The 15,625-nt window shown below is 38.4% G+C and overlaps 1 protein-coding gene across 2 annotated transcripts in view; it reads right to left on the reverse strand.

The window, feature by feature from the left end:
• LOC145991234 (solute carrier organic anion transporter family member 74D-like) overlaps positions 1 to 15,625 on the reverse strand; it is a 56,282-nt gene that overhangs the window by 29,753 nt on the left and 10,904 nt on the right. For both annotated transcript variants that reach the window (XM_083127194.1, XM_083127196.1), the window contains exons 2-3: positions 8,492 to 8,694; positions 6,269 to 6,502 (exon numbers count right to left, since the gene is read on the reverse strand). In XM_083127194.1, coding sequence (XP_082983320.1) covers positions 6,269 to 6,502; positions 8,492 to 8,681 — 424 coding nt within the window. In that variant the 5' untranslated portion in view covers positions 8,682 to 8,694. The remainder of the gene's footprint in view (positions 1 to 6,268; positions 6,503 to 8,491; positions 8,695 to 15,625) is intronic.

Genomic DNA, 15,625 nt, shown 5'->3' on the forward strand with positions numbered 1-15,625 from the left:
TTGAGCACACTCAACTCTGTTATATCAGTAATTATGACCCTTATCTGCCCAAGTAGGTAAGAATTCTTTAAAAATATGAGATGATAAGACTTATCTTTCATAGTTAGATATGAAAGTCATCATTTTTTTCCTTTTGAAATAAAGTTTTATCTACAGATTAAAGAGCACATGATGAAAACACGTTTTGTGAAAATCTGACTATGCTCTAAAACCACTCTTTGTATCATTGACTTGTTCCCTGTTTATTGAATCATTTCTACTAACGAATTTAGAACAAGATTCATTCATAAATACAGTGAAAATACCCACACTAGTTCTTTCTCCCCAGCTAACTATATAACTGATTCTTGACACTATTCTTGTGGAACACTGGTTTCATTGAAATCTTTAAAAATCTGCAACTACAGTAAGTCCTCAACCAGAGCTTAAAGTGAGCTGGAACTCTGTTATGGCAAATCAGTTCCTGCTGCAACATTGGGCATCCACTTTATTTATTTAATACACTGTACAAAAGTCAATTATTTGTTACGTTAATTCTTGGTAACAATAGATGAAGAGGAAAAGAAAAAGTTCTTGGACTGAATTTGTCTGTCGGTGGGCAGTCAGTAGGCTCCAGGCACCAGGTTTGTCACATGTTTAATCTTTCGTATGATTGTTCACAATGCCCAAAGCGAAGAGGGCTGAATTTCCCAGAAGCAGGAAGATAAGCTACTATGGAAGAATTCTTTCATATTGGTGTCAGTTTGCTATTCCCAATTGTTTACTGTGATAAAAGTATGTAATTGTTCCTACATAATTTTATTTATCTCAATTCTTGATAATCTATAAATGGAAGTAAAATATTTCCAGCTAGAATTCGCTTATTTACTAGTTACGATTATTCAGTATTTCCGGAAACTTAGAAAAATAACATATTTTGATAAGTGCTATTTGTTTAAGAAGTAAGTGGGAACCTAATTTCTTGAAATGGCAGACGTCACAGACCTAGTGTTTATATATTTAATTTGGATGCAAAAATAATAATACCATTGTTATCTTAAAATGAATTTATTGTTGATAGTAGTAGTAGTAGTTGTCTCTATTCATTAGTGGTTGGCGTCAGCTATTGACTGAAACCACTTAAGCACTGTCCCAATCAATACTCTATGATAGGCATTTAAGTACAAGTTAGTGAACATGTCTGAAATGAGCAGATCATGTGCTATTATCACATGTCACTGGTAGGAGAACTCATAGTGATGTGCCCATCATAAAATATTGTTCAAGACTTAAGGGGGAGAGTGACAATTTCCCCTAGGTCCTTCTCTCTGAGGCAGCTGGGAGCACTGTTGCCAGCTTAGATCTTTTGGAGCCAGATCTGGCTCTTTCATGCACTCGTTTGGCTGTGAACTGTGGCACCCGCCCCCTGCCCCACTATGAAGCCATCACTAGCTCCGGCCCACATAGACCAACTTTTGTCGTGCCTATAAATTTTGCACGTGATGTGATATTATTATATTCACTGCGTCGTCCCACCACCTCTTACCTCCCCAGCTACTTTTATATAGCACCTTGGCTGAGGTGAAGATGACAATATTGTTATCCGGTAATCCCTTATTTTCGATTCATACAACCATCGGTGAATTATTGAGATGGTGATCCCATCAGATCTACACAGTGAAAACTAAGAATAGGTTGTCATAACTTTAAAGTTACCTCCCCTCCCATCCCCTTGACAACTAAAATTACCATGGTAGTTATTTTATCCAGCCTTCGTAAATCTAGCTTCTTGATAGTCAACTTTAGCTCAATTTAAGTTGAAATTTAGCTCTTTTATGCACATCTGGTTTGGCAACACTGCCAGGATGGCTGTAGGAGGCAAGGAGAAATGCATTACGCTTATGGCAGAATTCTTTTATTCATTTTCTTGGGGATATCAAACTTCCGATGGCGGAGAAAAACATATGATCAGGTAGAGGATCAATTGAAGATGATATTTGCACTGGAAAGAGTCGAAACTCCCAATTGTTTAGCCATAACTTGAATATGAAGTTGTCTCTCCGTAAGGAATACATGGGATTCTGTAAATACTTATTCATAATATTTTTCAAACACAGTATCTAACAGTTGGGCTGAAAAGTTTGTAGGCTGACTCATAGATGGCGTTACTAGAATTAAATCCATGTGATTTTTACTTAGTACTAACCTTCAAAAGATACGTGTATAAATTTCACAGCTGCCGGATAATTAGTTCGTGAGATATAGCATTGTGAGTGAAGCAGCTTTTGTTATTGTGAAAAAATGGATAAAAAAGAATTTCGTGTGTTAATAAAGCATTGCTTTTTGGCGAAAAAAAATACTGTTGAAGCCAAGGCTTGGCTTGATAAACATTATTCGGACTCTGCACCAGGAAAATCAACCGTTGAGAAGTGGTTTGCTAAATTTAAACGAGGCGAAATGAGCATCGAAGACGATGCACGCAGTGGACGCTCCAAAGAGGCTGTTACCAACAAAAACATCAAAAAAGTCCACAAAATAATTTTAAATGATCGTAAAGTGAAGTTGATCGAGATAGCTGAGACTTTAAAAATATCAAAGGAACGTGTTGGACATATTGTGCATGAATATTTGAACATGCGAAAGCTGTGTGCAAAATGGGTGCCGCGCGTGCTCACAATCGATCAAAAGCAACAGCGTTTTGATGATTCGTATCAATGTTTAGCGATATTCAACCGTAATAAAATTGCTTCCCCATCCACCATATTCTCCAGATCTGGCCCCCAGTGACTTTTTCCTGTTTGCAGACCTTAAAAGAATGCTCGCTGGAAAGAAATTTAGCACTGATGAAGAGGTAATCGCCGAAACTGAGGCCTATTTTGAGGCTAAAGAGAAATCGTACTATAAAAATGGCATTGAAAAATTGTATGACCGCTATAACCGTTGTATCGCCCTCGAAGGCAACTATATTGAATAATAAAATCGAATTTTGTCAAAAAAATATTTTTTACTATGTTAGCCTACGAACTTTTCAGCCCAACTGTTAGCTTAATAATCAACTTTAAAATCAGCCTCAGGCTGAACCTCGCCCACGCAAATAAAGAATAAAGAATTTGAATTTGAACATGGGGAGAAATTCATACTCTCAAATTATGCGTGGATTTTCTTTAGTAGCAGTGGCCATTCTGACGATATTTAAATAAATGCATGCCTGGTGCGAAATTGTCACACCTCACCTTAACATAGCTATTTATTGATTGAGTTGGTGTTTTAAGTCCACTTTATGCACAGTAAGGCTAATTGGGACTGGACATACAGTTTAAAGTGGGATCCGAACCACTATGTGCCTTCACCGGGTATCGAACCCAGGACCCCTTGAATACAAGGCGATGACTCTACCGCTGCGCCATCAGGGAGGTCCAGCTATTTATTCTCTAGACTTCAACAAAACAGTATATTCAGCCACAGCTAAGGTTTATAAAATAGAATTCTGTTTCCCTCATAGTATTTCTAAGAATTGTTTTGTTACAAAATGATTAAGAGAGATTTGGAAATTTTATTACAATAGAATGGGGCGGCAAATTAAGGGACCAATCTGCTGCTCAGAATTTTCATAAAGAGTATTTGATCATGAGGGAAAGGGTTGACTTTTTTTTTTTTTAGTAGTCCGCTGTACATTTTGAATGTGTACCTACATTAGATTCTTTTATTAGGGATTCTGAAACAGAGGAGGTGTGATCCCTCCACATATGCCATGAACAGAAGTACATATGTGATATTTTCCACCCATTAAGTGCAAATGTGGAGAAATTTGTAGAAATCTTCCTCAAGCAAAATCAACATTGGCTCAGTAACTCAGTTGCATGGTTTGCCACAGACAAGGGTTTGATTTCTAATTGAGCTTGCATTTTTCACATAAATTTTTCTGTAGTACATCCATGTGTGCCAAAGTAAAAGCTAATAGAATCATGTATTATCCCCTCCATATACATTTTCAATTTTATGTTCATGAAAAATGATGAGGATCTATTGTTTGCATACATATATAAACATGTTATCACATTTGCAAAATACAGCGTGTCCACAATGAGACTCCAACATTTTGAAAGTCTATAACTTTTTCATTTTAAATTGTACAGCTGTGATTCCGGAAGAAGCAGAAGCAGAAACTCAAAAAGTTTATGTGGTAACGTTTTAGTGCGCAATAGCTGTAGTGGCGCTGCAGCACTCGATTCTTTGAAAATGGCTACGGCTACGGCTATTGCATGCACTAAAACGTTACCACATAAACTTTTTTAGTTTCTGCTTCTGCTGCTTCCGGAATCACAGCTGTACAATTTAAAATGAAAAAGTTATAGACTTTCAAAATGTTGGAGTCTCATTGTGGACACGCTGTACAGTGCTCCAAAAATTGTTGCATATGATATTTACAGAAGGGAATGGGATTGCCAGGAAATGAGACAGAAAGCATTTTTCTTTTTATTTGACAGTAAACGAGAGGAATAAAGTACGAGGGTCACTATTTATATTTTGAGCCTTGGCAACACTGATTGAAGTTAGGCACGATTTGACGTTTGCACGGAATCGTCTGGCATTATTGACCATAACGTACTTCAAATGTTTTGTCAATAGCTTCATTTGTGTTGTTTATGTTGCCTTGGAGATTGCGCGACAACAATAAAATGGAATTAACTCGTGAACATTTTCGTGCGATGATTTTTTTACGATTTTCGACGTGGATTATCAAGACAAGAGTGCATCGATCAACTTACTTCCACATTTGGCGATGAAGCCCCATCCTTTGCCACTGTGAAACGCTGGTATAACGAATTTAATCGTGGCCGCCATTCGCTCACCGACGAGATTCGCGAAGGTCGTCCAAAATCAGTTGTTGTTCAAGAAAACATTGATGCTGTGCAAAACCTAATACGTCGTGTGACATACTGTGAGATTGAGGCAACCATAGGCATTAGTTCCACCAGCATATATAAAATATTACATGATCATTTAGCTGTGAGAAAGGTATGTTCTCGTTGGATCCCACACAATTTGACAAGAACTCAAAAAGACGCTCGCGTCAATTGGTGCAAACAAATGCTCAATAAATACAATCGTGGTGCTTCAAAAGACGTATATAAGATTGTAACAGGTGACGAATCATGGATATATGCATATGAGCCGGAACGTAAACAGCAGTCGACTGTATGGGTGTTTCAAGATGAACCCAATCCAACAAAAGTTGTTCGCGCTCGAAGCACATCGAAACAAATGGTCGCCTGTTTTTTCGGGAAAACTGGTCATGTGGCAACTGTGCCTTTAGAGGAACGTAGAACGGTCAACTCTGAATGGTACACAACAATTTGTTTGCCAGAGGTCTTCGGTCAAATACGGAAAACAAACTAACGCCCTCGGATCATTCTTCATCAAGACAATGCCAGCTGTCACACATCTCGTCTAACAACCGACTTTATGAACAGTCAAAAAATCGAATTGATGGGTCATTCGCCGTACAGTCCTGATTTGGCACCCAAAGACTTCTTCTTGTTCCCGAATGTCAAGAATAAATTGCGTGGACAACGATTTTCGTCGGTGGAAGACGCCGTTGATGCGTTCAAAAACCATATTATGGAGGTGTCTCAAGAAGATTGGAAAAACTGCTTTGACAAATGGTTCGAACGAATGCAAAAGTGTATTGACCATAAAGGAGAATACTTCGAAAAACAAAAAATTTTCAATGCCAAATTCCTGTTTTTTCATTGTTAGGCTCAAAATATAAATAGTGACCCTCGTACACAGTAACACTGTTACAAAACGAACCAAGAGAACCAAGGTGTAAAATGAGTGTCAGCAGTCGCAATAGCCATCACCGATGCCCTGGTTCTTGGTTTTCAGGAACCAATGGTCTCCTCTGAGCACGTATGCATTGCTCTACATGACATGGCATGCTTCACACCAGGTTGTCCGGTGTATCCTGAGGAATACGGCCCATAACTGTACGGCAGCCTCAGTGAGCTATCGGAGGGTCTGTGGTGTGTTGGGACGACGACAGTAGCTCTCTTCAGAAGTGTCAATTCATTTTTGATGCAGTTGAGTTTGGAAATAAGCTAGCCATAGCATGTGTTGGATTCTGTACTCCTGAAGAAACTAGGTGATGATAAGTGCACGGTGGGTCCATACAATGTTTTCACAATATGCAACAATTTTTTTTTTTTTTTTTAGTATTGTATAAATAAATAATCAAGCTTCCAACAATAGACAAGAAAGAAATTGAACTTGTTGTAGCATTAAGTACCTGTATCTTGCAGAGTGGAATTAAGTACCAGAAAGTTTCCGTTCTCCCTTGTCAGATCAATAGCATCTTGTCCTGGCCCATATATAAAGTGAGGCATTGCCAGGATAAAGCAGGATATGGCAGCTGCTGCCACTCCCCAAGCTATCCACAATGGTCTGTTTCCTCGCCCACCATAATATGTGAGTATCAGGGACAAAAGAATCTGGCTAATCTCGTTTCCACTCATCACAATTCCTGAAAGATACAAAAATGCAAATGCAGCAGAATGCAAAATGTTAATTATCGTGCAACTAGATAGAAATTAGTCTCTCTCAACAGTCTTTTACTTTATAATAATAATAAATTGGGCAATGACTGGCATGGTGCCAGAGGAAGAGAGGTGGTGAACACCCTCCTGTGAAACCATCTACCCCATCCTCACCACCCCAAGCAAACAAGAAAACTAATGTAAGTCCTCTTTTAGCCCCAGTATATACTTTATGTATGGTATTTAGTGCTATATTAAATGTGACTGTCCCTTTCTGCCTTCTGTCACTGGTCAACAAATATGTTTTTGACAAAAGAAAATCCCATGGAAGTAAAAAAAAATGGAATGGCAAATCTACAGGCAGACATTCAAACTGAGTCTCTGTGTTGTGTGCTTCACTATATTAGGTCCATGCCAATGAGCATGTAAAATTAATATTAGGAATGGGACAGATTAATTGGTACTCTATCACTATTGGCCAACATAGACATATTGGTAAAATTACAGAGAATTTTACCAATCTGAAATATCTATAAATATCTTATAATTTAGTGCAATATTCTGCCATTTTATTAGTTTTTTTAATACAAACTATTTTTTTTTTTTTTAAGTAAATGTTTACATTGCAGTCATCCGGTAACATACATTTATTAAGTCAATGAACCATTCAGGTTCTTCAAGGATTTACAAATTTATATTGGTTATCAGTGTCAGTAAATATTATATCGGTACTTTAGTGATATCTGACAACATTTCATGTCAGGTAATTAATATTAGTTTTCATTACATTATAATTAACTTCACTCTCATTGATCGATTGAAATAAAATTGTTCAGTGCATCAGCACTTACACATAACTAAAATCAGCATGTGTGTCTAAGGACGAAAATCTTCTTACCTAAGTTAAAAGCTGAGGCTGTAACGGGCCGTAGCCAGGTAGGTGCCAGCGCCAGACCCCTTGACATTAGGAAAAACTATATTGTATTCTAATTTCTTTGAGGTGAAGAGTGAAATCATAAACAGCGTATATTATTTTGTTTACAAGTTCACAAGGGATAAATTCACAGAACATGAACAGCAGCTATTACGCGTAGTTTTGTTCATCTTGTTTGTGAGCAGAAGTCTAAGTACCGGCAAGTGTTTAGAAGATTCTCTAGACTTTAGAAAGTTCTTTCATAGAGAAGCTTCTTTATCTGTAACTTCCCTGCCCCTGTTACAGCCTCTCATTTGACAAATATGTGGGACTTAACGTCATCATCCACATTCCTTCCACAGCTGCGTCAAATGCCAACAGATCCATAGTTTTGGGAACGAAGAGGAGTTTATTGTTTCAACCGGTGTACAGTAGACACTATGATTGAAGTGAATATTGTACATTTTTACTTGTATGATATAAATACCTGCATTGTCAAAAAAATAGCATAGAATGTGTATTAAGGGATGGTGTCAGGAAAAGACTGTAGTAGTTGCATGATATTTCCAAATTTTATAATAACAATGCCCCCCCCCCCCAAATTCACCTTAATTTAATACTGTTAAACTTATGAAAACTGGACTTGGTTTACAAAGCCCCCCCGATAAACCGTGATCTCCCCCCGGAGATCAATTGTAGCTACAAGCCTGGGCTGTACAGGAGCGCTCGGTACTTGTAAGGACAACACACAGCCCTACAGAGGATTATACTAGCCGTAAATCCAGATGTCAGAGCCTCCTTGCCCTTCAACTTTGCACTTACCGCAGTGTACTACGTGGAAGTGAGCTTGACTTTCGGGTGTCCTCCAACACCCCTTATACGCCCATAATTAATATCATGTGTTTAAATATAAAATGAGGTAAAGATTTCAAAATAATCTGATTTCTTTCTGTTGGCAAACAAACTTTAATTCTGTTACTCATTACTTGATAAATTACCAGATTACTGGTAACTCGTTACTTCCAAAGACTGAACTAAACAAAGGAAAGCAATTTGTTTTTACCTGAGGAAGTACTTGGAATTCTGAATCTTTTCTCCAGAGTTGTCAAGGTGGCTATGAAGTAAATGTAGCACGTTGTCTGGAGTGTTCCCAGCAAACCGTACACCACCAGGAACCATTTTGTTGTGGCGAATCTCAGCATCCATGTTGGCTTACATGCTCCAAGACCACAGGCATATTCTGTCGACATCATCTATCTCCGAATTCTGCAAATATAATTAAGAAACTATTTTCAGGAGGAAAATATAGAAATATGCATTTACTATTTTAGAAACATACAGATGGAGCACACTTAGGGAGAGACTATTAAATGTAAATTAACTGCTTAACAATTATCGTACTGTTTATTATTGCTATAATAGGTAGGGAAACCTTGGGCAGAAGGGAACACTTAATATTGAAGAGGTTGTAAAAGAGAATATCCTTGACAAAACGCGTGGTATAAACGAATATACTTGACAAAACACATGGTAAAAAATAATATATTTGACAAAACACATTGAGCGATATAAAGAAATAAATATTACACACACAAAGAAAAAATGGAAAAAATTAACAACTTTAAATCGGCACATTCTGCCCCGCTTCTGGGGCACAATGGACCCCCTTTTCTCAGTAGTTTAAATGTAATATAATTATTGAACATTTATCTGGATATGATATTTTGTGATAATTAACCTTCTCACGTCCAAAATAAGTTTTTATTGTGCGCAAATTTCACAGGCTAAGATTGTTTCATCATCGGTATCAATTCCAGTGCATGAGTTGTGGGCAGCTTGCGCAGGATACCCATCCTTCTATGGAGTTAGAGTAAAGTATTTGCAGTAGAGGTCTTCCACATTACTTTTTCATACTCACCTGGTAACTCTGTGTGAATTTAGTTATTGAACTTGTAGTACTCTTGTTCATAGTAATGGGCCTCCTCCTTGCCGTAATGTTTGCTTCTCTTTTTGCTTGCGAACTGGCAACCAGTGGCGTAGCGTTATAGTACGCCCGTACGCCCGGCGTTCCCAGATTTAAAATTTCAAAAATGCGTAAATGCTGTGAATATAAAGTAAAACGTGACTAATTTCATATATGTTTGACCTTCTTGGCATTATAATAGCTATTTTTCGAGATCCGCTTGCAACGTTCCACTCTCAACACTCGTTCTAGCATCTTTTTTCAATGCCTTTCCTGGCCGGACGCCGAGCATTCGGCGTAAAAGACTCTATATTCCTTGCTGGCTTTCTGGAGGGAAAGCTTCGAGGGTACAGCACGCGCGTAAATGCTCCCTCATACGCCAGCGTACGGAACATCAGAGGTCTATCGTGATTGGTTCATGTGACCCTTCCTGCCTTCTGAAGCAGACGACAGCGGTAGAATTCCTACCTGGTTCTTCGCGCTCATGCAACTCGTGCTATGTGATGCTACAATACGCAATATTGACTGACGTAACTTTACCAATCTCAAATATACCGCTTCTTAATGGCCACTGCATTGTATAATTATCGCACGAACAGCGATGTGCATTAGAAACTAAAAGATCATCACAGTTTTTGTCAAATAAGTTGGTGAAGTCCTCGTGGTAGAAATTCAGCCTGTGGCTGCTCTACAACTTAACCCGCAAAACTATTATTTTTTTTATTGTTATTATTTTTTCGTTATTACCTAACTGCTTAATATTGTGTCAATGAAAATGTTTAACATTCATATGAAAACTTAACATCGAATTGTCTCTGGACAAAATTATTCTAAAATGTTGATTAGCATTCTCAAGATGTAATAAACAGTGGTCTGAATTACTAATCGGCACTGTTACGTCAGTAGAGTGTACGATATTTGGATCATCCACCCACCTCCGTGTCAGAGTTCTTTTCACAGTGCGCCAAGACGACAGAGGTCTCTGGTTCGAATCCCAGCGTGAGCACGAGTGTTCTTTGTCAGTGTCCCTTCATCAATATCATCACTCATATTTATATTCGCAATTAACCAAAAGTGATAGAAAAGCGAAGTAAAATAAACCAAATCAATCAGTAGTTGGATCATCCACAACAATGACGTCTGCTGTTGTGCAGAGGCGCTTGTGATTCAGGTAGGTTTTTAATGACTTGCGTCATGCAGAAAGATATAAAAAAAAAGGTATAAAACACCAGAGTTCAAAACATTTGTGCCATAGTGAGGCATCTAGTTTTCTAGTTAAAACATGCATGTATGATGTTTTATTGAAAACCCAGCTGACTTGAGGCAAATAAACAATACCTGTGGCGACTAATACCATAAGTAAATTATTAAGCAAGAAAGGGCCGACCCTTCCCTCGGACTTAGCGTTCCCACCCGAAATGTCCATGCTCCGCCACTGCTGGCAACTCAAGTCTCCAGATCATTCTTATATGGAGAGGACATAAGGATGAAAGCTTGTTCTTTTTCCTTGTTGTCGCCAAATTTTCGTGTGCCACTTCTTTAAGAAAAGCAAGAATATTTTCCGGAGATGCACAAGGAAATGAAGTTGAAGTCGATGGAGCAGCCGCTGCTTCCAAAGTCATGTTATGTTGCATTTGCTTCCAAAGTCGTTGCATTTACTGCTTTTCGGCTTTTGTAGACTCTTGATCTTCGGCTTCGATAAGCTTCTTGAATTAATCTGAATGTCTTAGCCAAGATGACTACTTGCCCCAGGACCCACACCAGCTAGGACCATCTCTCTCTGTGTGTATGTGTGTTTGTCTTGCTGGCTTGCCAAAGGAATGTTTATAATGGATACATTTTGAAAATTTAACTAGAGCACAGCAACGTTCAGCAGTTTTATCAAAAGAACATGTTTGATCATGTTTTCCTTCTCTCATTGTCAATCTAGTATCTTTCCAGGATGTATGAAGGTGTTTTTTTTTTTTTTTTAACTTGAGGGCAACACCCTCACCAGGACCTCCCTGATGGCATCGCCTTGTAATCAAACAGATTTCGGGTTAGATACTCGGTGGAGGCACATTGAACACTGGTTCGGATTCCAGTTTTGATTATCCTATCTGTGCATAAAGTGGACTTTAAACAAGAATTCAAACAAGCCCATACCACTCGCACTCAGCATGACCATGCATTCGATTGGTGATATATATCCTCAGTTGACACGTGGCTTGTCACTTCATTGCAAAACTTTACTAACCATACTCCTTGTCCAACACGGGTGATGTAGGTCAAATAAACTACGCAATTCGTTCATAAGAAACAATCAGTTGAATTCTTATAAAAACAGCCCCGTGTGGGGGTTTCTGTTTACGCGTGTGTTAAAAAAACAAACAGGAAATGACGTAAGACGTGTCTGAAAGACCAAAAGATTAGACAGATCAGAGATAAAGGAATTTATTGAGGCTTCTCTTCTGATAAACCAAATACGAACTACAATGTCATTCACGTAACAACAGAACGTGGAAGGTTGCAAATGGTTTTAACCCAGGTCGTAAAAGATAATGCATCTGGAAGGCTCCCAACATAAACGTAGGAATTTTTAACGGTATAATTGCTGTCAATTAGTAGAGGTAAAGGTGGTATTATGAGCCCCCATTTTGTTTTGTATTTTTTAAAATTTGATTTTTAACTTTTTTGTTCAGATTCTTATGATAACTTTAACTACAACATTTCATACAACTATTGTTAAAATATAAACCAATTTGAGAAACTTTAAGGATATGAAAAATAATAAAATACAAAACAAGTCATTTTGTGGAAAAAAAAGTTTTGTGCTGGTAATATGAGCCCCTAGGAAAAAATAATAGAATAACTGGTTTAGAAAAGTATATGACAAATTAAATCATACAAACAACATTTTATTCATTACAAAACCTTAAAAAATATTATGATGTGAAATATCATAAAAGAGTTCTTAACAAAATCATTGAAAAAATCATTACAAAACCAATGGAAAGGGTCATTAAGAAACCATTTAAAAAGTTTTATTTTGTTTTTTTGTAATGTCTATTTACAAAAGTCGCAAATGTAAATATCCTTCTCGCATCCAGCGCAGTCGTTGTGTGCCCACATTTCACAGATGAGACATTGCACCCACAGTTCTCCTCGGTTATCATCCGAAAATAGACCCTCGCAGAACAGACAAACTGCTTCTTCATCACCGGGATATTCCATTCCGATTGGTGTTTCTAAGACAGATTCCCCAGAATCGATATCTGATTCACAGTATTCCTTATCTGAATCTTGATGAAGCTTCGGTTTCACTCCATGCTTTGTTTTAGGTTCTGTTTCTTCAGTAGGCTGTTGATCTTCTCTTTTATTTTTATCCTTCAGTTGTCTCTTCCCTTCAGCTGAGTCTGACTTCTTTCTTTTTTCTCCAGTAGCCAACAGAGCATCTTTGTACGGAGACGATGTAATCAAAGCTGCCTTGGAGGGTTTAGGACCTTTGTTAGTCACTTTCCTCTTTGGTTCGGGAACAGGCCAGATATCTTTTGGAGACACAGTGTGTCCGGGAATCTTCTTCTCCTTATCTTTACACAGACCGGAAGGCCCTTCCCATGCCAAATCTTCAGCAGCTGGTTGGAATCTTGTTACTTGCACATTCTCCAAAACTGGTGAACTTGCAGTTCCAGCGCCGTTTGATTCTACACTTTTCGTCGCAGATGCATTTTGATTATCTTCTTGTGGAGTTTCGGTACCTGTGTTTTGTCCTCTTACTGCATTGTTGGAGGATTTAGGTATTTTCCCTTTGCCTTTTCGCAGGGTTTCCAAATCCAGTACCTCTTGAGAGGAAGGTGCAAAGTCCACAGCAGAAAAAACATTCCGGTTACACGGATATAATCCTGTAACCTGAAACCCATTCACAGCAATGGATCCGGTCTGGCAAGTCAAATAAGCCTTTCCCAATAGTTCGGCAATATCATAGGGTCCAACAGGTCTCTCACTGTGAAGCATCCATTTTCGTATGTTTTCACTGTAGTGATGTTTCAAAGTGCCAAGAAATGTTTTGTCAAGAGGCTGCAGTTTATGCGATGTGTGTGGGGGCAAACTTACAATGGATATGCCATTTTCTCGAGCAAGATTCACAATGTCAATGTTTTTGGTGTGGGAGTTGTGGCCATCTTGAAGGGTCATTTTTTGAGGGTTTAGTTTTGTCAATAAAGTGCGTTAGCCAGTCTGTGAAAATATTTGCTTGTATCCAACCGGACGGATGACATCTACCAATTGCACCGGTGGAGCGCCTTTCATGCGAAGCTCAGGCATATTTTTCCTGGGAAAAATGAAGATAGGAGGTACAAAAGTTCCCCCTGCACTCATGCAGCAGACTACTGTCACGAGAGAGCCCCGTTCAGCAGAACTTAGAGCTCCCACTTGTCTTTTTCCTCTCAACCCAATGATTCGAGGGATTCTGCTTTGAACGACTGATATTCCTGTCTCGTCGACATTAAATACTCTATCTGCCGGGTAGTTGTGTTTGGCGTACTCGGCTTCCAGGATATCAAAGAAATTGTCGACTGCCTCTTTGTTAAAGCCATTTGCTCTTGAGAACGATGTCGCAGCAGGTTTCAAAAGAGATAAAACATTGTTATGACGATTCATGAAGTGGTCGAACCAAGCTCTATCAGCTAACCCCTCTTCTGTGAATGGATGATTAATTCCATTTCTTTCACACAGTTGGTAAGCTACTCTGCGAACATCTTGTCTGGTAAGACCATAGAATTTACTTTCCATGATAAGTAAATACTCGACTAATTCACTTTCCAGCTCCTCGCCCATTATAGGTTTTCTCCCTAATTTTGTTAAAGCCGCTTCTTCCGGTGGTTTGTCAACTCAAACAAGTCTTTGAAGAGTAGGTCTTGGAACAAGAAACATTTTTGATGCCTTTTTCAATCACATATTTTGTTTCTAACAGCCTTGATCGCCTTAACCATATCTTCAGTATTCCAGTTTTTTCTTTTGGTCTTGTTTTTTGGACATAGCACTTTTCGTGGCATGTGAAAAGACAAAGTTGAAAACACTCCTGTAGTGTATATAATATGAGCCCCTTAAAATTTGGGGGCTCATATACCAAGCACGATGGGGGCTCATTTTACAACCCTCGCCATATTGGAATTGAAACACGCATAACGAATCTTTGTTACTTGCAAAATTACATAGTATCTACACAAATACAATCTTCTAAACATGCTTTATCCAATGCAATAATGCACTAGGATGAGTTTAAATGAATAAGTACTACAATTAAAAGCAAAACACTTACCTTTCAAAGTTTTTCAGATCGAGAAAACAAAAAGAACACGTTCACTCATAAACTATCAGCTGCAACTGAACGAGAACTCTCTGGCGGCAAAAGGCGTTACTAAATTAGCAGTTCAAATCATCGCCACCAGGCTGAGGCCACTCCATGAACAGATATTGGGGGGGCTCATAATATATGAATGGCTCATAATACCACCTTTACCTCTATTAATACGAAATTACAGGGAGAATTAGTTATAATGTCTACATTGTTGAGAGGAATGTATTTTAGTGTGTTCTGATCCCCCACGACCCCATTTTAATGCGCCACAGGGTTTTAAATAAGATAAAAGTAGAAGAGATTATGTACAGTTTTTTTAAAAAAATGCCTAAACTTGTCGTTATTTCCGTTTTTGTTAATTTGAAACTGTATTTTTACACTCCTGGCTGTTGCTGTGAAGGTATCTTAACAAATATCACGGATGCTTTATCTCGTTCCCTTAACCCTTTCTTAGCGTAGCGCGCTACGAGCCAGGGATCCCGGGCTCGAATCCCAGCCTGGGTATGAGTGTTCTTTTGAATGTCCCGTCATCAATTTCATCATATCGCACTCATTCTTATCGTCGCGATTAGTCAAAAGTGGCAGAAAAGCGATGCTAAGTAGCAAAAATCAAATCAAACCTTACCCCTTTCTTTCCTTTGAATTCTCAACTTTCTCATCGCGGTCCATTCAAGAAATAATCATTCCTCAAGTTCTAATTTTTTGACAATTTGAGATTTCCCAAATGTTCAATAATCCCGAAAGTTCCCCAAAGTCTAGATCGGAATGGGAAATTTTCTTTCCGATTTGTCTTTATTGGAGATGTAACTGCATCTGGGCGAAGTGAACTTCTGTTTGTTATTAAGGACGGCAAAGAATATGATAATTATCTCGTGTGTCTTGTGAAGATAGAAGGT

The sequence above is a fragment of the Lepisma saccharinum genome, chromosome 8, assembly GCF_977018435.1.
Source record: "Lepisma saccharinum chromosome 8, izLepSacc3.1, whole genome shotgun sequence".
Classification (NCBI taxonomy): domain Eukaryota; kingdom Metazoa; phylum Arthropoda; class Insecta; order Zygentoma; family Lepismatidae; genus Lepisma; species Lepisma saccharinum.